We start from the raw sequence: 25866 nt of genomic DNA, 5'->3' as shown, positions 1-25866 counted from the left end.
CAGTAACTAACATTTACTAACCATCTAATGTTTTTGGTCCTTTTGATTGACCTTCAGGAAAATACATATGATACAGGTAAATGATGTGATACAGTTGTAAATAACATATACAGTGGTACCTCAGGATACGAACGCCCCAGCATATGAAATTTTCAGGATACGACATGAAATTTGAACATAATTTTGCTCCACGGTACGAACAAAAACTCACCGTACGACGTTACATTAGTTCGCAGCGCCATTTTTTATTCACTTCTGTTCACCGGTCTCATTCCGCGTGTTTGCTTCGTCGTGGAAGGATCTCGCTCGATAAAAGAAATCTTGAGGTATTATCAGAAAGTGACTGATTTTATTGAAAAGAAACATCCCGAAAAGGTTCACACTGGCCATATTGCTGCTCATAGTAATGACATTTACCTAAGTCATTTTAGAAGCATTTTAAAAAGAGGGCAAAGCCAAACCTCTTTGGATAGATATTTTACCAAGCAACCTCTATCCAGTGAAAGTGAAGAAAATAAAGCAAAAAGCAGTGAATAAAAAATTAAAAATAACTTAACACTAATTTTTTAACTTTTCTGTTTTATATATATTTTTTACAGTTATTGTTACATTATGTTATGTAAGTTAAGCTTTAGTATCATTTCCCTTCTCCCACTCTTCCGCCACCAGTTTACACCTCCACTGTCGTCTATCCTCGAAGGTAAAGTGCAAATAAAACTACATTTTTTTTTATCAATTATTATTCTATTATGGTTATTTATACATGTACAACTACAAAATGCATTTTTCAGTGTTTTCCTTACTAAAGTTATTTTTTCAATGTACTACTTAGCTTTAATTTGAGTGTTTTTTCGTGTTGGAACAAATTATTTGGTTTTACATGTAATCGTATGGGGAAAAATGATTCACCTTACGACATTTTCATGATACGATCTCAGTTTCGGAACGAATTAATTTCGTATCCTGAGGTACCACTGTATGTATATTTATTCAGTTTTTGTAGATATTTCTGCTTGCAAAAAACTGTAGATAGAATAAAAAACCATACAAAAGAGTAATGAAAAATGATCTTTTGATATATTACTTGTGCTTAAAAAAAATAATTTTTCATGTGCACGTGTGCAATTGATTCCTTGAGGCTAAAGATTTGAATTAACACCACTAGTCATGGCAAATGTGACATATATTAGGAAAGGTGGGACAAGTATGAATAGTGAAGCAAGATGGGGTATAACCTGTATTGTGCCTAATGGTGCTGTAACAACAGTAAATAATTCAACTAAATCTGCATGCCAAAAATATAAATGGTGGTGAAATTATTATTATATCAATGCTCTGTCTATGGAGACGTGTTTGACAGTCACAATAAATTTTTGATTCTTTCTATCAATAAAGAATTCTTTTAGTTTTATAGGACTGTAAAAATGTTTTATTAGCACCACTGATTACCAAGGAATTTAAGAGACTTCAAAATGATATGTTGATGTAAGATAGGAAAGTGTTGTGTGGGACAAAATAGAGGTTAATTTATGTCTTTTGTTCATCTTCATCATATACCATCTTAATAATCTGAGAGAACATGGCAAAAACAGGAAAGTAGTTCTTGAAAGAAAGACTTGAAAAATGGACAAGACGAAGAAAAAAATGAAGAATGTATTAGTACACCTCTTGAAAAAAGCTCTTCAAATGAAGAACTGAATGTCTTTACTGTGGATATTTGTATTCTGATGCAAGGTTAGATATGCAATGTAATACATCATTGATGATGATAAGGTTCATCACACTTGTGCTGTATGTCTTCAAAAAAATAGATTACAATACTGTAAGAAGCAATTATTTATTGTGACATTGTCACAATGCCAGGCTGCAATTTTTAATCATATTTTTAATAATTTTTTAATTTAAAATATATGCTCTCCACCTCAAATTATTAGTGTCTTGCTCCTGTACATACTTTTCCGTTAACAATAGAGCCGTGGCAGTTGTCTAACTCCTTTCAGGAGAAAATTTTTGAATTAAAAAAACCTTAGTTAATCAGAGCCTCCTGCCCTTAACCTTTTCATATCTGGTTTCAGCTTTCATCTACATAACACCATTCTTGAGATTAAGAAAAGATATGCAGACAGACAAAAAAAAAATGGATGGACAGGCAGATGCCAGTGGGAATTTATAGGTCTACAATATTTCAAATTATAGCCTAAAAATTAACCCTAAATATTGTTTCACTGCTAGTTTAATGTTTAATCTTAATAATTATAAAAAATTTAATTTGAACCACTCCATATTGTCTTAAAACACATATGGGCAAGATAGGGTATTTTACATGATTTCGTAAACATTGTAAAAGGAAAAAAAATATAATTTGAATTTTTTTCTAATACACACTCTTGAGCACTGAATGACAAGATCTTTTTCCCAGGTTGAGAGTCAATTATAAAAAATAAAAGGTCCTTAACTCTTTACTTCAAGATATACTATAAGATATATTTTTATATAATTCTGTAAATAATTTATTTTCATTTTATAAAAGTTTTTAACAAAATAAAAAAAAAAAAATTATATTTGTTTTTGGATATATTGTTATCTGTAATGAAAGCTAAACTGTTCATTAAGAACTAATAAATCTGCTGGATTTTGCAAGGTCATAATTAATACTGGTCCAATAATTAATAAGTGAAACAGCAGTTTTAATAGTTTATTTAATTAACACTAGATTTATTGTCTTTGTTTTCTAAGCATAGTAATTTCTTTTAATATTGAATGTTTAATATAAATATAATTGTAAATTATTACTTTATTAAAAACTTCAGTGATTATTTTAGTAATAATTTTAGAACAGATTTCCAATAAGCCATTTCTAATATTTTTACATGTTATACACAATTCTATACTGTCTGAAAATAACAAATTACAGAAAAAAATATATCTGAAATAATTAATTTATATACAGTAATCATTATATATATTACTGTATACTTACTGTAATATAATATACTGTTATATTATATTATATATATATATATGATAATAATATACTGATATGATATGATAATAATATGATATATGATATATATTACTGTATACTCACATTATATACATTATATATATTACTGTATATTACTGTATGATAATTACTGTATATAATCTAATGTATATATATGATGATTATTGTATATATTTTTAAATTCCCATTATCTCATTTCATCCTGAAAATGAATCTGTATAACTTTTTTATAATGCTCTATTTTAATTCCTCTATTTCCAGAAAATTCAAAGTAATTTATAGATATTTTGTCTTAAAAAATATAATATAATTTTAAAGTGTCAATTTAATTTTTTTAAAATTGATTATTATAAACAATTTTTTGGTAGTTTAAACAACCATCAGGTTACAAGAGACACTTCAAAGAAGAATGCTGTATACATACAGTAGAAGAATCTACTGTATGGTATACAGTAATTCTACTTTACTGTATAGTATACTGTAAGTACGCAGGCATCTTTAAAATTAAAAAAAAGTTCCATTCTGCATAGCATTTTTCTTTTGAATATCAATTGATAATTATGTTTTTATTAAGTGCAGAAAAGCTGTAAAGTTTCCATTTTTAGGAAGGAAAAATAAAAATTTTATATTTAGTAAGAAAACGAAGGAATGTTTCCAAAAATTTGTTTGAAGTTATGATTTATGGAATTATGCTATTTATTGTTAATATAGTGTTTACCTTATTTATATAAAAAAGTGTGTTTTAGGTATGTTAGTGCAAGGAATAATAAAATTTGTTATTTTATCAAATTTCTGCATTCACACCAGTTCTTGAAATGTATTGGTCACATATACTACTGTAATCATAAGAACTTAAATTCCTTATGCATAAAAGTTGTTTTTAAACTCATTCATCTGAACTTTTACATTTTGCTAAATGTGAATACAGTAGAGCGTCGATTTTCCGAATCAATTGGGAACTGGGGTTGTCCGGATAACTGATATTTTGGATAACTGATTTAAGTACGAAAAAATAGTTTAATGTATCCGATGTCGAAATTTTTATCCGTTGCGTGTCGCTTTGCGTTGAATTTTCGTCGCTGTTAAGCCTAACAAAGACTATTGTATCGTTAAAAATTATTATTTTATTTTGTACAAACAAAATAAATATATTGAAAAATATAAAAATAATAAAAATTTAGTATCAAAAACATAAAATATTTGAGTAGCCCAAGACATAGCCAAAGATTGAAGCGCCACAGCACTGGCGAAAATTTAAATTTGCCGACTGGAATTCTTTCGGATGATTGACTTTCGGAAAATTGACGCTCTACTGTATTTGAAAATATACTAATGTTTATACTAAGATCAACAATGTAAAAAATTTTTTAGTCTATTAACCTCCATTGTCTAATCTTACCAATGCAAACTGAACTACACAGATACATTATATGTACTAAGATAAATTTATCATAATGATAACAGTAGAGATTCTATTCAGTGTGAAATTGAAATTAACTCTAGCAAACAACAGTAATAACATTGTAATAAATTACATTTTCCTAGTACAGTAAGACCCCGCTTAACGCTGATTTGATATAATGTGATCTGCTCGAAGCCCAAAAAACACTTAAAATTTATGCTGATTTAAATTATCGCAGCATCTCATTGATTCATATATAATACAATTATTTGCAAACAAACCAATCAGCAAAAGGTGGAAAAACGTGTACATTCTTTAAATCTATGTTTGTTTAGTGCAATTTTGGAAAATATATAACATCATGGATGCCATAGGAAATATCGACTTCACTTGGCAAGAATTAACTGATAAATGCACAAACAAAGTGTGAAAGAAGTTGTGATTGAAGGTATCCAAGAATTCTCAATGAGAAGAGCCTATTGCTGTTTGGTTAAGTTGACCAAACTCAACCTAATCGATATAGCAGGACTAGGAGATATAGACGAGCAGGATATTGAAGAGTTACAGCAGGTTTCTAAAGGTCATCAACTAATGATGACCTTTGAGAACTGGCAGAACAAAGAATTCATGTAGAACTGGGAAACAGAGATTCTGAAAACAAAGAACCCAAAAAATTTCTCTAAGATTTCCTTAGTAAAAGTTTGGTAAGATAACTGAAATTGTTGATCAAATTGTAGCAAATAATCCAGATTTTGAAGCAAAAGCAAAATGAGGCATTTTAGATGCAAACCTCTGCTACCAACATTTCCTTAAGGAAAGAAAAAAGTGACAATTGAAACTTCGATTTTATTGCAAAAGAACAAGAATTTCAGAAAAGTCAGGACCTTCATCACAAAAAATGAACTTTACATTTCTGTGTACATATGTTTATGTGTTATTTAACATATATTATTATACAAATTAATATAAAAATAACTTAAAGTAAAATTTGTTGATNCAAAAGAACAAGAATTTCAGAAAAGTCAGGACCTTCATCACAAAAAATGAACTTTACATTTCTGTGTACATATGTTTATGTGTTATTTAACATATATTATTATACAAATTAATATAAAAATAACTTAAAGTAAAATTTGTTTATTTTTGATCATGTGTTCCCCTATCCCTATTTACTCTACGTTAAAATTGCCTTGTTTAATGCTGTTTTGTTTAGTGCTTTGTCATCTAGGAATGCTGCATTAAGTGGGGTCTTACCATACTCAACTATTCAATCTATTATAATGATTTTTAAAGATAACCAAACTACTGCCTACCTCTAGGCAGAATTACTTTATAATTATTAAAATTAACCTTAATATAGCNTTGTTCTAAATTTTGATTTAAATATGTATATTCTATACATGGAACGTATCTGTTCCATTTTCGTTTTTTGAACCTGAAGATGGCCTGTTAATCAGGTTGAAAGCGTTTGTGTTTAAAATATATAATTCTCAGCAAAATTAAGGTGTTCTAATATATATACACCACTAGATATTAGAATAATGTAGGGGGGAAAAATGATTTTGAGCCTCTCAATTCAATATCAATTATCCTCTACTCATCAATGTAAATGAGGAGATTCAAAAACATTATGATACAATAAATTATTAACTTCTATATTTCAGTCTGCTCTGTTTCAGATTTTAATGCTCATATTTTCATTTCACTTTTCTAGTCAAAGTTCACATGGTACTATTCATAATTTTTGATAAATAGTCATGTAATTTCTAAAATTATAAATTAAAATATAAATTTTAACAAGAAACATTAATCAATGTATTATTTGTGATTTAAATTTTGTAAAACAATACTAAAAGTATGAAACAAACTAGATAAAAATTTCCATGCCTAGTTGCTATTTATAATTAACATTTAGTTAACAGTTTCATTTTAATAAAAAATTTGAATATTTCTTATACTAGATTACATTTATTGTTTTTAAACTGATAAAAGTCACTGATCAAGCTAATAATATAAAATATTTATNTTGTTATTTAAAAATATTATACTTAAATACAGATCAGTTCTGAAGTTAAATTTTAAAATCATCATTATAACAAGAAATGTTTTTTTTCTTTAAAAAAGCCAATGTATTTTCATATTCTGTATATTTTCTAATTTGTCAATTTTTTTTATCTCTCTTGCTCAATTTTTTTTATCTCTATGCAAACCTCAGGCTCTTATCTAATTTCCTATCCAGTTATTTCATTAGTTTCAATTATATATAGTTCTCTTCTAATAAAGATGATTATGTAACATTTTCTATTTTTATTATCTGAACTTCTTGTAATATATATTCTACTTTTTAAAATATGCTTTTATTATTATGTTGTTCAATTATTATGTTAGATCTCTGATTTTTTTTTATTTAAACTAATTAAACATTTGCCTTATATTAAGAAATCCATTATGACACTAACATTTTCAAGAATTTATCATCATCATCTTTCAAAATCTTCAATTCTATTGAACATCATTCAAACATCTTTCATATCCAATCTACTCATTCATATTTGACTAGGATTTTCAATTTTTAGAACTTCTTATTTTTCGCACCACATATGTAAATTTATTTATAAAAAGAAAACTAAATAAAACCAATAAACATGTTTAGAATCAAGCTCCTAATAGACTGTAGTAGTTTCAGAAGATTTATCTGTGTTTTTATTTTTGACAAGACTGTCTTGTTTATAAAATTGTACTGCCTGCTGTGTTAACAACTTAGAGGTATGAAGGAGTTGCAATTTGGGACAGAGTATTAGGTGCCCAAATCATGAATGCATAAAAGAAACCAGACTTGTAGGTATTCAGGGGACCGAGAACCAAGTCAAAATAAAATACAAAATGGCGACTCTCTCTACAAACAGGCAAACCGAAGTCAGATGGTGAGACTAGGGTCAGAGTCCACTTCCTAGAATGACTGTAGATGTACCACCCATAGTCATTCTAGGAAGTGGACTCTGACCCTAGGACTGAACACAGTATTTTCTTTGTTAAATAAAATTTGTAATCTAATTTTGTAAATTTGGGACTGCTTCAAATATGACATTAAAACAGGGTTTTATGTCATTACAAGTAGGTTTTTTAACATTAGCGAGGTTGAGGCCGAAGTTTTAAATGCAAAAACGTGTACATTGGATGTTCAGTGTTGCTTTCCTGTAAGCCTATAAGTTTGACAACTGTGTTTGGAATGTTGAGCATGATTCCACTGACTATCCAAACACCATTGTCAAACTTCTAGGCTTACAGAAAAGCGGCACTGAACATCCGACGTACACATTTTTGCGTTTAAAACTTCGGCCTCAACCTCGCTATTATCTAATACAGGTATACCTCGCTTTACGCCGGTAATTGGTTCCAGGAGAGGCGACTTAAGTTGAAAAACGATGTAAGTCGAATTTACCTGTCTCCGAATTTACTTGTCACTAGACTAAACCACAAATAACCATTCCCAGTTCTGTATTTTATTGATAAATGCATTTTTAATAATATATGGCTAATAAGTATATATTTTAAGCTTACAAACAAATAAATTTTAGTTTTTAATATAGTACAGAAAAAAGTAATCTAAATTTACAAATTCATGTACAGTACATACTTGTAAATGTATTGTACATGTTTACAACACATCGCGGACTCTTTATTTGTGAATGTGGTTTGCTCTAAGACATTATAAAATATGATGATTTTGTAAGGTTAAATGACAAATGCAGTTATTAAAATTATCTTGCGACAGTAGAAAATAAACTAATTTATATTAAATCTATCAATATCGAGTGGCGCTGACAGTGAAGCCAAATGGTAGATATTGCAGCTACTGTGGAAAACACCAATATTGAACACTTAAAGACTGCCAAATAAGAAGACAACACAAACACAGATGTTTTCATGTTTCGTTCTCTAGGATTTATGATGATTATATTAACATTTACTGTAAATGTACATATTTTAATATGATTTTATGTGCTTTAATGCTTTTCTAGTGATATTACAACTTCAATATTTGTGGGGGATGGACATAAAGTCGAATAAAATGACTTAAACTTGATTTTTATTTTTCCATATATTTTTTGACAAATGACATAACTCGAGGTATACCTGTATAGTAAGATCATGGAACCAATAAAAATTTGACATTATATTAGGGTTGTCGTTACATCCGATGTTATAATCGAGTTAAACTGTATATTGTTTGTGCAAAATAAAAACATAATTTTGGACGATACAACAGCCACAATTATTTTTTTTTAAAATGGGAAATTTTCATTACGTACTGACAAAAATTCAACCCAGGCCAACATGCAATGGAGAGAAATTTCGAAATTGGATAAATTAATTTGATCAGAAATGCATCGTGGACGACCTCGTGGTCATGGCCAGCGAAGTTTGAATGATTGCACCCAAAAGCAGTGATACCAAAGAAAATTGGAGGATGAGAACGAGACCTGCCGTGAGCGTCAAAGTGATTCCACTTAGTAGTGAGTCTCCGAGACATAGTCTTGTCCCAAATATGGTTTTTTGCCGTTTTACTTGTTATAAATAATTGTGTGTATGGTTTGAGGGAGAAAAATCAAAAGCACTAGTCAAACATGAATAGAATGAATTTGAAAAAGTCAAATAAAAATAAACTCTCAAAAACAGTGTTACAAAGGACATCTTAATGAAGAGATTTAATTTATTCAGTCATTATATTGTTGGAAATGTATATATTAAAGTAAATTACTTAAACAAATTAATTTTTTGATTCTAAACAAACCATTAAAAATTTGAATATTTATAGAGATTGAAGTTTGTTTTCTTAAAATTTCAAATTTTTTAATTTATTTAAATTAATTTAAGAATTTTGCTATTAGACATTCCTCATCATACATACCAATTTAAACTGAACATAAAGTTTTTTTTGTATTATTTTAGAATATTAATCTTGTTCTAAATGTTAATCAAATTTAAGTTCTGTTACTTCAAATAATTTTGATAAATACATATGATGATATCAAATTATTGTAAATTAGGATGCATGAAATTTGTGAAGTTATCATTCCTTATTATCAAATTGTGAATATGAATCCTAGCCTATTTTGGATATTTATTAGATTTTAATAAAAAATTATTATTCACAGATAAATAATTTAAATGATATTTGTCTTATCTAAAATTAAACAGAACAGAATTTGAAAGCAAATTTTATAATGTATCATAAATTAAAAGAATTAAGACAACTGATAATATTTCATAGATATATTTATTAATAGAGTTATCTACAGAAATTTTACTAAATAATTGATAATATATAAACATTAAAAGTTAATATAATCAATTTAATCACAGAATTTCTGTGCATTTCTTTCTCAAAATAGAGGATATATGATTTTAGACATTTATATTTTATTAACAAATGAAATTTTTATAATGCTATTCATTTTCTATTTAACTTCAATTAGTTCATAAAAAATATTGTAAAATTGGTTGCATTTTTAATTATAACATTGGTATCTAAAGAGAAGAGTTAAACTAAGACAGTTTCATGTAGCAAGCAATTTGCCAAAAGCAACAAGAAATTTGTGATGATAAAAAATAATTTGTCATACTTGCTGTTAAAAACACACAACTTCAACATTTACAATGCAATGAAAATCTGACTAGTTAATTTGTTCTTACTTATATCAAAACCAATTAGATATACAGCCTCATCCATATTGAGGGAGATTAAACCATTCACTCAATCATACTTGTTCAAATCATCACAATGTTACAGCTATTATTAAATAAGATATCAGTTGAAGACAGATATGTTAACTGAAATATTCTAATTAATAATAAAATTTGCCATGACAATAAGTAAACATTAAAAAAAATTCACTAATTTAGAAGACACACTAAAATGTCTTCAGAATTTCACTCTCTATCACATCTCAGGAGCTGTGTCTTATGGTGAAGTCAACTTTTTCATTAGGTTCTTGTCTGCCTCAATATGCAAAACATGTTAAAAAACTTGTATCTGGCAATGGCACAATTATAAAAATATATTAAACTTTTCAGGACAATAAGTAAACTTTAAAAAATACACTAAAAAACCAGATGGAAGTTTTTTAACATGTTTTGTATATTGAGACAGTCTAAAGAGTCTAAGGAAAATGATCAACTTCACCAAAAGGCTTAAATTCCTGAGGTAACATAGCAAATGAATTGTGAAGACGTTTCAGTGTTTATTCTAAATTTTATGAAATATTCTAATGGTATTCTCTGACAAAAATTATGGGTGATAGTAATAGAAATAATGAAGTGAGATATTTATTTATTATTATTATTATTATTATTAAAATAAAAAGAATAATGAACAGTGAAATGTTTCTTTTCTGAATAATACTAAGGAGAATGAACCTGTTATCTTCTTTCTTTTGACTTGGATATAACAATCAATAATGATAAAAATATCATCATTAACAATTTATATTTTAGGAGTTCAATGAATTACCAAATCAGTTACCTACAACACTTTACAAGTATTATAATATGGTAAACTTTGTTTCAGCTATATTTGTAGCAGCAGCTACTACAAATACTGCTGCTTTTCTCTCAAAAATAGAATTCTCTATTCAAAGTTCAACAGGATTCCTTTAAATACAATAATTATACATTTTACTCTAGCAAATTTATTGGCTACAGACTAATGTTTTTGAACATGTTCAATGCCCCTTCTTAGTCTTTATAGTTCAAATTCCAAATTATGAATAACTTAACTGAAATTGAGTTCCAATCTCAAAATCTTGCATTCCAAAAGAACATTATAAAATTTGAACACTACACTATGTAGAACAAACAGTCATACGTTACATTAGCAATTTTATTGATAGAATGTAAGATCTCAATCAAAACTTCTTCCAAAACTTCAGACTATGAGGCGTTAAATATAATTAAAAATATTTTAATCTTGCGAGCGCTTTCGACGTAAATATGCACGTCGTCTTCAGGCAATTCAAAATCGAATAGAGAATTCAAACCATACATTTAAATTTAAACACCAAAATTCCTTACATGATGGAGCTGACTGGCATTGCTATTTTATTGATAGAGAAGCTTAACAAATAATACACAATCAGGCAAGCCTGAAAAATATTTTGTAACACCATTTTTTATTCATAAGTTGTTAGAAAATGCATGTGATATGCACTTAAGGCAGGGCTTCTTAAACTATGGGTCGCGACCCCATTTGGGGTCACTTAACGAAATCTTGGGGTCGCGAGATTTTAATGAAAAATATTGAAAATAATTTGTGAGAGTTTGAAAGTGACAAGCTGTGTGTCATAGGTTTCGTGAGTTGCTCTTTGTGTCACTTCTGGTGCAGGGAGACAATGATTCAGCAACACTGATTGTAGTGTGAACTAGTGCAGTGTTGTCGCTTTTCACTGTATTCAGTTGTCTCTGTTCCAAGGTAACCAAGGCTATGGAGTCGGACTCAGAGTCGGAGTCGTCAAAAAATCCGTCGACTCCGACTCCTTTTTACTTACCAACTTGTTATATATATATATACGGAAAAGTATTGGAATCGTGTCAAATTTGACCCTCCAAGTTCTTTTTTTGCAAATCAACACGTTTGGAGACCTCCCGAACCCCTCAAAAAGGTCAATAAAGGGGAAAAATTCGCGCACGCGTGTGTGTTGGCGTCTAATTTGTTTAATTTCTTTATTTTCTGTTTTGAGATATTAAACAATATCTCAGAACGGGTAAAGTTTAAGAAACGAAATGTGGCACTGTAGCTTGCGTATAAAGGGGCATTAATTAATACTATTAAATTTTGGTTCTTAATTAAAGGTCGACAAGGTGAAGACATAAAAGTGGTCATGTATCATATCTCTTAATGAATATTTTACTCGTTATTAGCGTTCAAAATTTAAAAAAATAAAATAAAACTCACCTTTACCCTCAAAGTAAGCTTTTTTGCAATTTTATAATAGTACAGTAAAACCTGTTAAGATGTTCTCGCTTAAGATGTTAGAATGATTTAGTTCAACCACTTTATCTTAAATAACGACCTCCTGTGTTAAACCAGCCGACTCCAATTTTGATCACTCTGACTACAGAAATTATTAGGCTTCAAACAGAGTGAACGAAATCATGCCCCCACACATAGTCTAACATCCACACATATAGAAAAAACCTCGAATCTTTTGCATATCTCGAAATTTCAAGGTGTCCCGAGTCCAAAAATGTAAAAATTTGGGAGGGGTCATTTTTGGAGTGAGCGCTACACTTTTCCTCTGTTATATATAACAGCCGGAAAAGTAAAAATTATCGAATACATATTTATATATTACTTAGAGAAGTATTTTAGCTTTGGAATAAAAAGTTTCTACGCTCTATCTTTATTACAACTTTATTTATTGAATATTTTATTCTGAGGTCACGTGATAACATCAGAATTTCCTGGTCTCTTTCGGTAACAAGTCTGCCCCTAGTCGGAGTCGGATGGTAAGGAAAAGTCGGAGTCAGTAGATTTTTACGCAAATCCACAGCCCTGATTGTAACACAAAAGACCAGGTAGCACATCATTATTGTTTTTGCAAATTTGTATATATCTTTGTTTTATATTTTTTTGGGTCGCGAAAAAAATCACAACCATAAATGGGGTCGTGAATAAAAAAAGTTTAAGAAGCCCTGACTTAAGGTGATAGCAGTGCCAAATTTTGTCTTAGAAGCTGAATTTTGAAGTAAATCAATTTTTTTCAGAAAATCAAAACAGCACACTCAAAACAGCATGTGTACCAAATGGGGTTGAGATTTGCTGACCAGTTCTTTCTACCAAGTACTTTGAATATCTACTTTTTAATGATTGCTTTGTACATTAAGTAATTTATTTAAAAATGAAACTTTTAGCACTGATCCATCTGCTGATCAGTTAGACTGAATTGGTATAAAAAATTAATCATCATCATCAAACAAATTTTGCAAAGCAAAAATGCTCTTTTTGACTATTCCTGTGACAAACAGATGCTAAATCATCATCATCATTTTAAGTCAGGAAAATGATCAATTTAAGAAATTCTATGAGCCAAAGTACAAGCATTAAATCTTTAATTTTTTAGTTTTGTCATTAAAAATACATTAAACTTGAAATAAATTAAATAAAATTTTAATTTTGCTTTATTTTTTAATGAAAGTGATATTGATATTTTAGGGACAAATCAAAAAATATTTGACACTGGTGCCAAAAAGCTACACCACTAGAACCTTAAACGTGCTCAGCAAGTAAATATATATATTAGAACACCTTAATTTTGCTGAGAATTATATATTTTAAACACAAACGCTTTCAACCTGATTAACAGGCCATCTTCAGGTTCAAAAAACGAAAATGGAACAGATACGTTCCATGTATAGAATATACATATTTAAATCAAAATTTAGAACAAAAATTTTAAAAAATATACAAGAGAAACGGAATAAAATATAAAAATAACACAAAATAAAATTAAAATATACAAGAGAATATATAAAAATAACACCAAATAAACTAAAAAATAAAAAAATATATAATAAATATAATAAATCTTCCAATAAACTAATTCTAGCTTGAGTTTTCAGTGAACTTTTTAATCATGTATTTCCACGCCGACGACAGGCTCTCAGCATCTCTCGCATTTAAACATCCCTCACGTAGCCTACTCCTATATATTTCAATCTTCTCCGNCGAGGTTCCCCGAGTCCGGCCCACCGGTGGCCCAGCGGTCTTCGTACCCCGAACGCTGGGAGTTCGGTCGCGGGTTTGCGCCCGGCTCGGACGGGCCGGACACGAGGAGTTTTCCGGGTTTTCTCCACGTCAGTAAGGCCTAAATAGGGGCAAGTTTCCCTTTAAAAGACCTCCCGGAAGGCATCTCCCCTAGGCAGATCGCCCGAGTGTCGCCTTGCCGTAAACAACAATAATCCCCGAGTCCAAAAATGTAAAAAAAATTTTGGGGGTCATCTTTTGTCCGATCGCTATACTTTCCTTATGTTATATATACTTATACCAGTCGGGAAAAGTAGAAACGAAAAGATTATTCTTAATTTTATATTCTATATATATATTATTGTAACAGTAATATATATACTGATATATACATATATATATACACATTAAAAAAAGTCGGGTTTTTAAAACATATGTTTTTTTTATTTTTGTAAGTCAGATAATTATATACTGTCCGATATATCATTAGTACAGACGTATCGATTATTTTGGGAGTTCCAGACAATCGTTTTCGTATAGAACACTTTCCATCGAGAACTAATGCATCTCATTTAATCAGTCCCGAAAATAATTTTCGGTCACTGCAATCGATAGAGCTATCTTAAAGAAAGGATAATACAAATCACAATGCTTTTATCTTTATATAAATCCACGTCTGTACTATAAAAGCCCTTTTTGTAGTTTTTACTCTTTCCGTCCCTTAGGGAATCCAAGAGCCTTTTACTATGCCCATTGAGTTGGCGATGGGACGAGTGGATCTTAACGCATCCGGGACAGAAAAAATTTTCTAGACCATTCGGCTTATATTAATGCCTTTGTAGCGGAGGTTTCGAAGGCTTAATCCTAACTACTCTTAAGCATTAGGTATTGCGGGGCTCCGGAAAAGCTTATTAGCATGACTCCAAAATAATTATAATACCGGCAATGCGGCGATCCGTATTTGACGGTGTCTTTTATCTCGTCGTACTCGGTACCGGCGTCGATAAAAGGACAAAGAATCAATACAAACTTAATTAAAATATTTTCCATATCGATACATTCCCGAAACATCAAAAATTCTTAGAAATCTGTAAGTGTCTTAAGCGCGGGGCGTGGGTCCGAGGCCCGAAAACCGACGTTTGTTCGGGGGTCCCGTTCTTGGCTCGGTTTTGTGTCGAGAGGTAGACGTTGCTAGACGAATGTGAGGTTACACGAATTACACGAATGTACACGTGGGTTACACGAATGGACAATCGAACATAAACCCGGTGTCGGTCTCTGTGGGCTTAAGATTAGTTCTGTAAGCAGCGAGTACGTTGCGCTGGCAATATGCTAAAAGTATTGGCTTTTTTGTAAATGAATCGAAGATTATTAGAAGTTAATCGATCCCTAGAGAGTAAACGAAGATTGGATATCGAGTAGCAATTTATATTAAGCAACGAGATTCATTAATTATTCTTATCGTTACTGGTTTCGATGAATATTATAGGAAAATGCAAGAGTTCCAGATGCTTTTCAGAGCAGAAAAAAACTATTATGGATATTTTCGTGACAATTATAAAATCTTAATAAGAGATACGATGTCTAGAAACATTTCTCTTTATATATCGCTGCCATATAAAGAGATATGATCAATACGGAATCCAAATCTATGGAATATGGAACTTCATAATATACTGATGTTTACTTCATCTACAAATAACTTAGCGTAAAAAGCTTTTTTAATGGGTTGTAATGTTTTTACCATAATGTTAAATAAAAATCAAATTAAGCAATAAAAAGTAGGAAAAAAACATGAAAAATCGCTTAAAATATAGAAAATAAAATCTCTCGATAACGATTTTGTGTTACTTGGTGCCGACTGTTACGTAAAAAAATCGATTTTGATATTAAACGAACTCTGTTATATAAAATTCGGTACAAAAATCGCATCATTCGTCGCTGTTTCGGCTATTAAAAATGCTTACGTTTCCTCTCGAATGCAAATATGACCCTGAGCCAAAACTTAGGGCTGCATTCCATCCAAACAAAAACTGATCTTTATCAATGACGGCGGAGAAGATTGAAATATATAGGAGTAGGCTACGTGAGGGATGTTTAAATGCGAGAGATGCTGAGAGCCTGTCGTCGGCGTGGAAATACATGATTAAAAAGTTCACTGAAAACTCAAGCTAGAATTAGTTTATTGGAAGATTTATTATATTTATTATATATTTTTTTATTTTTTAGTTTATTTGGTGTTATTTTTATATATTCTCTTGTATATTTTAATTTTATTTTGTGTTATTTTTATATTTTATTCCGTTTCTCTTGTATATTTTTTAAAATTTTTGTTCTAAATTTTGATTTAAATATGTATATTCTATACATGGAACGTATCTGTTCCATTTTCGTTTTTTGAACCTGAAGATGGCCTGTTAATCAGGTTGAAAGCGTTTGTGTTTAAAATATATAATTCTCAGCAAAATTAAGGTGTTCTAATATATATACACCACTAGATATTAGAATAATGTAGGGGGAAAAATGATTTTGAGCCTCTCAATTCAATATCAATTATCCTCTACTCATCAATGTAAATGAGGAGATTCAAAAACATTATGATACAATAAATTATTAACTTCTATATTTCAGTCTGCTCTGTTTCAGATTTTAATGCTCATATTTTCATTTCACTTTTCTAGTCAAAGTTCACATGGTACTATTCATAATTTTTGATAAATAGTCATGTAATTTCTAAAATTATAAATTAAAATATAAATTTTAACAAGAAACATTAATCAATGTATTATTTGTGATTTAAATTTTGTAAAACAATACTAAAAGTATGAAACAAACTAGATAAAAATTTCCATGCCTAGTTGCTATTTATAATTAACATTTAGTTAACAGTTTCATTTTAATAAAAAATTTGAATATTTCTTATACTAGATTACATTTATTGTTTTTAAACTGATAAAAGTCACTGATCAAGCTAATAATATAAAATATTTATTGTCTGAATTTATGTATTTTACTGCAAAGGATTACAAAACATATTTAACTAGTAGATAATTAGTCTTATTATGAAATGTTTTATAATTTCTAATTGGTTACAACTTTAAATCTTATTGTTGTGCATTCTTTATACCTATTTGTTCTCGTTGCTTTTTTTAGTTGATTCTGAAGATAAACCACTCAAAGATCTTAATTAACAGTAAAGGATTAATGACCCCTAAAACCAAGCTGTGCTTTAACTTTATTAACTCACTAGCTAAGGTTTTACTTTGGGAAAATGATATACTGTATTAAGTATAGTTAATATATGCCTAAAATCACAACAATTTTATATCTAAATAAATTCTAGAAACAGTCTGACTCAAGCAAAAATGGCCATGGTCAAACATTCCACACTACATTTTGCTCAAACAACAAGCTCACCAATCAAATTTCATTTGACCAGTTTTCACTGATTTCTACTGTAGCTCATTAATAATCCCAACATTAACCTGCTGTATTTGAATTTTATGGATCACATCACACTTACTGACCTCCAGGCAAAACATCTATTCACCAGAAAGATCTGATAAGAACCAGATGTGAACTATTTACTCTTACAAACAGTATCATAATTCTATCAAAGCTTATAAAAATCAAATTATTTTTAAATTCTGTTCACATAGAATATTGCCTAAAACAAAACTGCAGATTAGCATGAATATTTGTTTAAAACATCTTTTTATTAAAATCATTATAATTATTAAACTTAATTAAAAAATTAAAATTTTAATAAATATTTGAAAAAATTATGATTTTAAAATTATATCTAGATAAACAGATATCAGATAGTGTAATTTATTAATTAAACTTTTTGTTCTTTCAATGTGCAACACCCAAAGGCAGTTCAAATTAACATTACAATCTGCCGACATGATTAATACATTAGTTTAATGTAACGTTTTGTTAGAAGATTGCTACATCTTTGTTACAATAATTGAGTTAAATTATGCAGCAAACTCTAAGATTGTGCAATTCTGTCAAACCATACTCTTAATAGTCTTTTTTGAATTTCATTACACTTCAGATATATAATTCCAAAGTAATATTTAATCGTCATTAAAAATTATCACAAGTATTTTATATTCTTACGGTATTATTTCAAACTACCATTATTAAATAATGTAACGGAAAATATGTACTCTTATAAACAAGAATTTATGTCTTTAGCAAATTAATTTTTTGACCCAATTTGATAAACCTTCAAATAAAAATTCAAAAAATTGTAAGCGTGTATAATTCATCATAACAATATACTAATTTGACATACATTTATATGAGAATATATCAGAATAAAACTAAAAATGTGTTTTACATTATAAATAATAATAATAATATATCTAAAATAATTCAGTGTCTGATCTTCCAAACTAAATTCTTATTTAAATGAGGGAAAAAGTCTAATCATTTGAATAAACTTTGAAATTAATCAATTTCTTGAAATTGATTAATTTCAAATTCAAGAAACCATTTGAATATCACCAGCAAACATTTGCCATTTGTAAATAAATTTATGAATCACGTAAGATAAATATGAAGCAGATTTTCTAATCACAATTTACTTTAACACCCACAAAACATTATTTATTACCCCATTTACATATTTAAATAATTAAACATTTAGATTTTTGACTAAATTTGGACGTAAGAAATTCACCTGACTGTTTGATGCATTTCTTCGTTTTTAAAGTAAAATGTCGGTAACTTCTAACTGACAATATCATTATGTGAATACGGACGACACGACAAATTGTAACGATTTAAAATCGACGAAACTTCCTCACAAAATTAGATAAGCAAATTCCTTGCCATTCATCTAAACACCTACAAACCATAAGCAATGTGATATTTACTAGCACCGTCTGGTGTCGAAAATTTAAAATTATTTTTATCGTAATATTATAATTTTCTACGCGACGCGCGGCGGGGGTAACGGGAAATCATAGTTGGCATTAAATCACTTGCAATCGATTCCTAAAATTAGATTTACTCTGTGGTGAGGGATTCTGATTACAATACGAAACACGTAACAAATTTTAAACTGTTAAGCATTAAATAATAGCTTGCGCTCAAGGTCGGATGGCTGAGCGGTTACCGCTCTGTGGGACCGAGTCGAATTCGAACGGGCCGAAAAGCCAAAGAATTTTTCGAGGTAGTCCCAGTGCTGTGCGATGTCTATAATTTTAACATCGATGTTTGCCTAAGCATCGATGCTAAATTTCGATGTCGGATTTCACATCGATGTTTGATCGANATTCTGATGCAAGGTTAGATATGCAATGTAATACATCATTGATGATGATAAGGTTCATCACACTTGTGCTGTATGTCTTCAAAAAAATAGATTACAATACTGTAAGAAGCAATTATTTATTGTGACATTGTCACAATGCCAGGCTGCAATTTTTAATCATATTTTTAATAATTTTTTAATTTAAAATATATGCTCTCCACCTCAAATTATTAGTGTCTTGCTCCTGTACATACTTTTCCGTTAACAATAGAGCCGTGGCAGTTGTCTAACTCCTTTCAGGAGAAAATTTTTGAATTAAAAAAACCTTAGTTAATCAGAGCCTCCTGCCCTTAACCTTTTCATATCTGGTTTCAGCTTTCATCTACATAACACCATTCTTGAGATTAAGAAAAGATATGCAGACAGACAAAAAAAAAATGGATGGACAGGCAGATGCCAGTGGGAATTTATAGGTCTACAATATTTCAAATTATAGCCTAAAAATTAACCCTAAATATTGTTTCACTGCTAGTTTAATGTTTAATCTTAATAATTATAAAAAATTTAATTTGAACCACTCCATATTGTCTTAAAACACATATGGGCAAGATAGGGTATTTTACATGATTTCGTAAACATTGTAAAAGGAAAAAAAATATAATTTGAATTTTTTTCTAATACACACTCTTGAGCACTGAATGACAAGATCTTTTTCCCAGGTTGAGAGTCAATTATAAAAAATAAAAGGTCCTTAACTCTTTACTTCAAGATATACTATAAGATATATTTTTATATAATTCTGTAAATAATTTATTTTCATTTTATAAAAGTTTTTAACAAATTAAAAAAAAAAAAATTATATTTGTTTTTGGATATATTGTTATCTGTAATGAAAGCTAAACTGTTCATTAAGAACTAATAAATCTGCTGGATTTTGCAAGGTCATAATTAATACTGGTCCAATAATTAATAAGTGAAACAGCAGTTTTAATAGTTTATTTAATTAACACTAGATTTATTGTCTTTGTTTTCTAAGCATAGTAATTTCTTTTAATATTGAATGTTTAATATAAATATAATTGTAAATTATTACTTTATTAAAAACTTCAGTGATTATTTTAGTAATAATTTTAGAACAGATTTCCAATAAGCCATTTCTAATATTTTTACATGTTATACACAATTCTATACTGTCTGAAAATAACAAATTACAGAAAAAAATATATCTGAAATAATTAATTTATATACAGTAATCATTATATATATTACTGTATACTTACTGTAATATAATATACTGTTATATTATATTATATATATATATATGATAATAATATACTGATATGATATGATAATAATATGATATATGATATATATTACTGTATACTCACATTATATACATTATATATATTACTGTATATTACTGTATGATAATTACTGTATATAATCTAATGTATATATATGATGATTATTGTATATATTTTTAAATTCCCATTATCTCATTTCATCCTGAAAATGAATCTGTATAACTTTTTTATAATGCTCTATTTTAATTCCTCTATTTCCAGAAAATTCAAAGTAATTTATAGATATTTTGTCTTAAAAAATATAATATAATTTTAAAGTGTCAATTTAATTTTTTTAAAATTGATTATTATAAACAATTTTTTGGTAGTTTAAACAACCATCAGGTTACAAGAGACACTTCAAAGAAGAATGCTGTATACATACAGTAGAAGAATCTACTGTATGGTATACAGTAATTCTACTTTACTGTATAGTATACTGTAAGTACGCAGGCATCTTTAAAATTAAAAAAAAGTTCCATTCTGCATAGCATTTTTCTTTTGAATATCAATTGATAATTATGTTTTTATTAAGTGCAGAAAAGCTGTAAAGTTTCCATTTTTAGGAAGGAAAAATAAAAATTTTATATTTAGTAAGAAAACGAAGGAATGTTTCCAAAAATTTGTTTGAAGTTATGATTTATGGAATTATGCTATTTATTGTTAATATAGTGTTTACCTTATTTATATAAAAAAGTGTGTTTTAGGTATGTTANCTCTGTTATATATAACAGCCGGAAAAGTAAAAATTATCGAATACATATTTATATATTACTTAGAGAAGTATTTTAGCTTTGGAATAAAAAGTTTCTACGCTCTATCTTTATTACAACTTTATTTATTGAATATTTTATTCTGAGGTCACGTGATAACATCAGAATTTCCTGGTCTCTTTCGGTAACAAGTCTGCCCCTAGTCGGAGTCGGATGGTAAGGAAAAGTCGGAGTCAGTAGATTTTTACGCAAATCCACAGCCCTGATTGTAACACAAAAGACCAGGTAGCACATCATTATTGTTTTTGCAAATTTGTATATATCTTTGTTTTATATTTTTTTGGGTCGCGAAAAAAATCACAACCATAAATGGGGTCGTGAATAAAAAAAGTTTAAGAAGCCCTGACTTAAGGTGATAGCAGTGCCAAATTTTGTCTTAGAAGCTGAATTTTGAAGTAAATCAATTTTTTTCAGAAAATCAAAACAGCACACTCAAAACAGCATGTGTACCAAATGGGGTTGAGATTTGCTGACCAGTTCTTTCTACCAAGTACTTTGAATATCTACTTTTTAATGATTGCTTTGTACATTAAGTAATTTATTTAAAAATGAAACTTTTAGCACTGATCCATCTGCTGATCAGTTAGACTGAATTGGTATAAAAAATTAATCATCATCATCAAACAAATTTTGCAAAGCAAAAATGCTCTTTTTGACTATTCCTGTGACAAACAGATGCTAAATCATCATCATCATTTTAAGTCAGGAAAATGANATACGTGTATCATCGTACATGCAAAAAAAAGTCGACAGAGGTTTTTTTTACTCTTTCTGCCCTGTGGTTACTAAGAGGACAGGCCCATTATGGGGCGGCCATAATGGGCTACATAGCAGGCCCATTATGGGTTCGGCCAGGCCCACAATGGGGCGACCGGGTGGTGAGGGACGGGGCCCGACATATCCGAACGGACCAACCCCCGAAAAATTCCTGGGGATTCCTTGACCCGTCTGGATTCGATCCCAGGTCCCCCAGAGCGGTAGGCTGCCACCTTGACCGTTCGGCCATCCCGCCTCAAAGTCGACAGGTCGCGCGCCACAAGTCGGTGTAAACCAGTGTTTCTCAACAGGGGCGATATCGCCCCCACGTGGGCGTTTTTCCATGTTGAGGGGGCGATTAGTAACAATTTATATTTTGTGGGACGAAAAACAATTTTCTGGGCGATATAATAAAACATTATATTAAGAATAATTAGATATTTTATTCGTTATATCGTACAATAATTAAACAAATAACATTATACTAGTCACTAGTCTATTCAAAGCAGTACGAATTTGGCGTTAGCCTTGGCCCTGGGCATCGGAATTTTGAAGTGAAGTGGGCGATACTACGTAACGGTTTTATTGAAGGGGGCGATACTACGTTGAAGGGGCGACGATTCGTTAGAGGTTGAGAAACACTGGTGTAAACAGACTAACATTGCAGAGTTGCAGATGAGTTTCAATGAGTGTGAGTTCGTTCACTGTTAAAATAGTGTAAATTTGTAAACATATTTGCAAGAATTTTGTTTCATCGCAATTTCACAATTTCTACGAAATTCTCGGACTGTCCGGATGAAAACCAAACAGGTGGTAACACTAGGAACAAAGAATGAACTGCATGCATCGATGAATCAAAATTCACATACAGTATTGCTAACATCGAATCAGGATCGATGTTTCAAAAACATCGGAAGGTCGATGCATCGACGAACAAAAACATCGATGTGTCGATGTCGCATCGATGCATCGCACAGCACTAGGTAGTCCATCCAGATATGTCGTACCTCGTCCTTCATCAACCCACTGGCAGCATCTCTCGACTATGCTACCAATTCTGCTTACAAGATGGACGCCTTCATACGAAAATATCTTATCAGACGAGGAAATAAATAATCCTCATTTTCTAATAATGTCGTACTTATTGGCTTCTTTTTTAATAACATTTAAAATATGCATGGAAATATAGTAGAAAGCTGATTATTATATCAGCCGTTTTGATGTACAGTAGAGCGTCGATTATCCGAAAGTCAATTATCTGAAACGTCAATTATCCGAAATAATTACAGTCGGCAAATTTAAATTTTCGCCAGTGCTGTGGCGCTGCAATCTTTGGCTATGTCTTGGGCTACTCAAATATTTTACGTTTTTGATACTAAATCAACTTCTGAAGTATAATTTTTTATTGTTTTTATATTTTTCAATATATTTATTTTGTTTGTACAAAATAAAGAAATAATTTTTAACGATACAATAAGTCATGATTATTATTTCAAAAAGTTTACGTTAGGCTTATCATCGACGAAAATTCACCGCGAAGTGACACGCAACGGAGAAAAATTTCAACTCGGGATAGGTTAATATATTATTTCGTACATAATCGGTTATCCGAAATATCGGTTTTTTCCCCCGGAACAATCCGTCCCCAATTGATTCGGATAATCGACGCTCTACTGTAATCGAATCAGCTGTTTTTTCAACTCTTTCCGTCCTATGGGCACTAAAAGGGTCTCTTTTAGCAAGCCCAGTATAAATTTGGCCAGACCAACAATAGAGTGGTTGGGTAGTGAGAGACGGACCACCCGAAAAAATTCTTAAATAATTCTTTTTCGACCCAGTTCGGATTTGATCCCGGGTTTCCCGGATCCATATGTTGTCGCCTTGACCGCTCGGTCATCCGGCTACCTAGCAAACGTGTGTTTTCAACTGTTTTCAGCAAAAACGTCACTTTTAGTAACAACTGTTCAGAACACTGACGAATAAAACAATGCACGGTATAGGTTTAATAATCGAGTGTATTTGCTAAAAACATTTGCAAGCATGTTGAATAAATATATCTGTGAGAATGTCTATGGATTAAATTGAAAATTTTAAACAATTTAACTAAATACGATCGTTACTATGAAATAAATAAATAAAGTAGGAGAACTTCGTTACCGAATGAAGAGTAGCGAGGGCTTCAAACTAATGTTAGATCATGAAAGACGAGATAAATTTAGGAAAACGATGAAAGAACATTTTTCATCAAAAGCTTTGTTTAACGTTTTCGATATTTGTATGGAAAACTTTAAACAATGTAAGCAGTTGTAGATATTTTAGTCTCTTAAACAAAATATGATAATGGGCAAGGTCTTACAATATTAGATTCTCATATTGAAGAAACGATTCTTGGATGCTTATAGAAGTTTGCTCTTCATTTTCCCCCGATACTCCAGTTTAAAAATATTTCCATTCTTTTGATACATAAAAAATTTTTTTCTTTTAACAAAATTGCAATTTGCACAACATTCCCAACACAACTCTTTCTTAGAAATTTGCAATTCGCATTTTTTAAAAATTGTTGTAGACAGACTATTGTTGCAGAGTCCAGGAAGATTATCATCAATGCTAGAGCATTTGAAAATAATCTTCAAAGATTGAAGATTTTTACTGTAGATTGAAGATAATCTTCCTGAATGCATTGATACATTCAGGAAGATTATCAATGCATTCACGAAGATTATCTTCCTGAATGCATTGATGCATTCAGGAAGATTATCATCAATGCTAGAGGTATTATCGTTTGTTCAATTATTGACATGCTGCCTTCTTCAATTTGGGGCTAATGTATAAAGACCATTTAAGAAACAATCAGATGCAGATTTTGGGTTTTTAGTGAAAAGATCCTTCAAGTCTTTCTTTTTCATTATCGTAAAGACTACTGAAAAAAAATTTCCAACGACGAGTTGCATAACTTTCACGACCAAATTTTAAAATCGTGTGTGGCTCCATCTGTTATGAGATGTTATTTTTAAAATTTTTATATTATTAATTATTATCAAAGCAGTACGAATTTGGCGTTAGCCTTGGCCCTGGGCATCGGAATTTTGAAGTGAAGTGGGCGATACTACGTAACGGTTTTATTGAAGGGGGCGATACTACGTTGAAGGGGGCGACGATTCGTTAGAGGTTGAGAAACACTGNAAAAGTCGTATTTATATTTTTATGTATTAAATGTAAATAACGCCGGCCATGAATTTTATTTTTACTTAAAATGTATTATTGTGAATGTGGCAAAAACACCAGAGGACGCTCTACCTATTTTTACATTTTCTTGCGGAGGTAGTAGCCTCAAAGGAAAGGTCGTCTCCGTAATTTTGTGAACTTTTTTAAAGGATTGCTGATGGTGAAAAACGGCGAAAAGGAAGGACAGACACAAAGTTTTTAACTTTGTTTAAAAGTCGTATTTATATTTTTATGTATTAAATGTAAATAACGCCGGCCATGAATTTTATTTTTACTTAAAATGTATTATTGTGAATGTGGCAAAAACACCAGAGGACGCTCTACCTATTTTTACATTTTCTTGCGGAGGTAG

General features: G+C 30.0%; 1 protein-coding gene across 1 annotated transcript in view; it reads right to left on the bottom strand.

Moving 5' to 3' along the window:
- Positions 1-19036, bottom strand: part of LOC111632849 (run domain Beclin-1-interacting and cysteine-rich domain-containing protein-like) — an 82553-nt gene extending 63517 nt beyond the window's left edge. The window contains exon 1 of the mRNA XM_023377380.1: positions 18842-19036. Within this exon, the coding sequence (XP_023233148.1) occupies positions 18842-18858 (17 nt within the window). The 5' untranslated portion in view covers positions 18859-19036. The remainder of the gene's footprint in view (positions 1-18841) is intronic.
- Between the last annotated feature and the right edge of the window lie 6830 nt (positions 19037-25866).

This window comes from Centruroides sculpturatus, unplaced genomic scaffold (assembly GCF_000671375.1).
Source record: "Centruroides sculpturatus isolate CEXI.00-Female unplaced genomic scaffold, Cexi_2.0 scaffold119, whole genome shotgun sequence".
Taxonomy (NCBI): Eukaryota; Metazoa; Arthropoda; class Arachnida; order Scorpiones; family Buthidae; genus Centruroides; species Centruroides sculpturatus.
The sequence above is the reverse complement of the archived record's forward strand: the minus strand, read 5'-3'. Positions and strand labels throughout refer to the sequence as shown.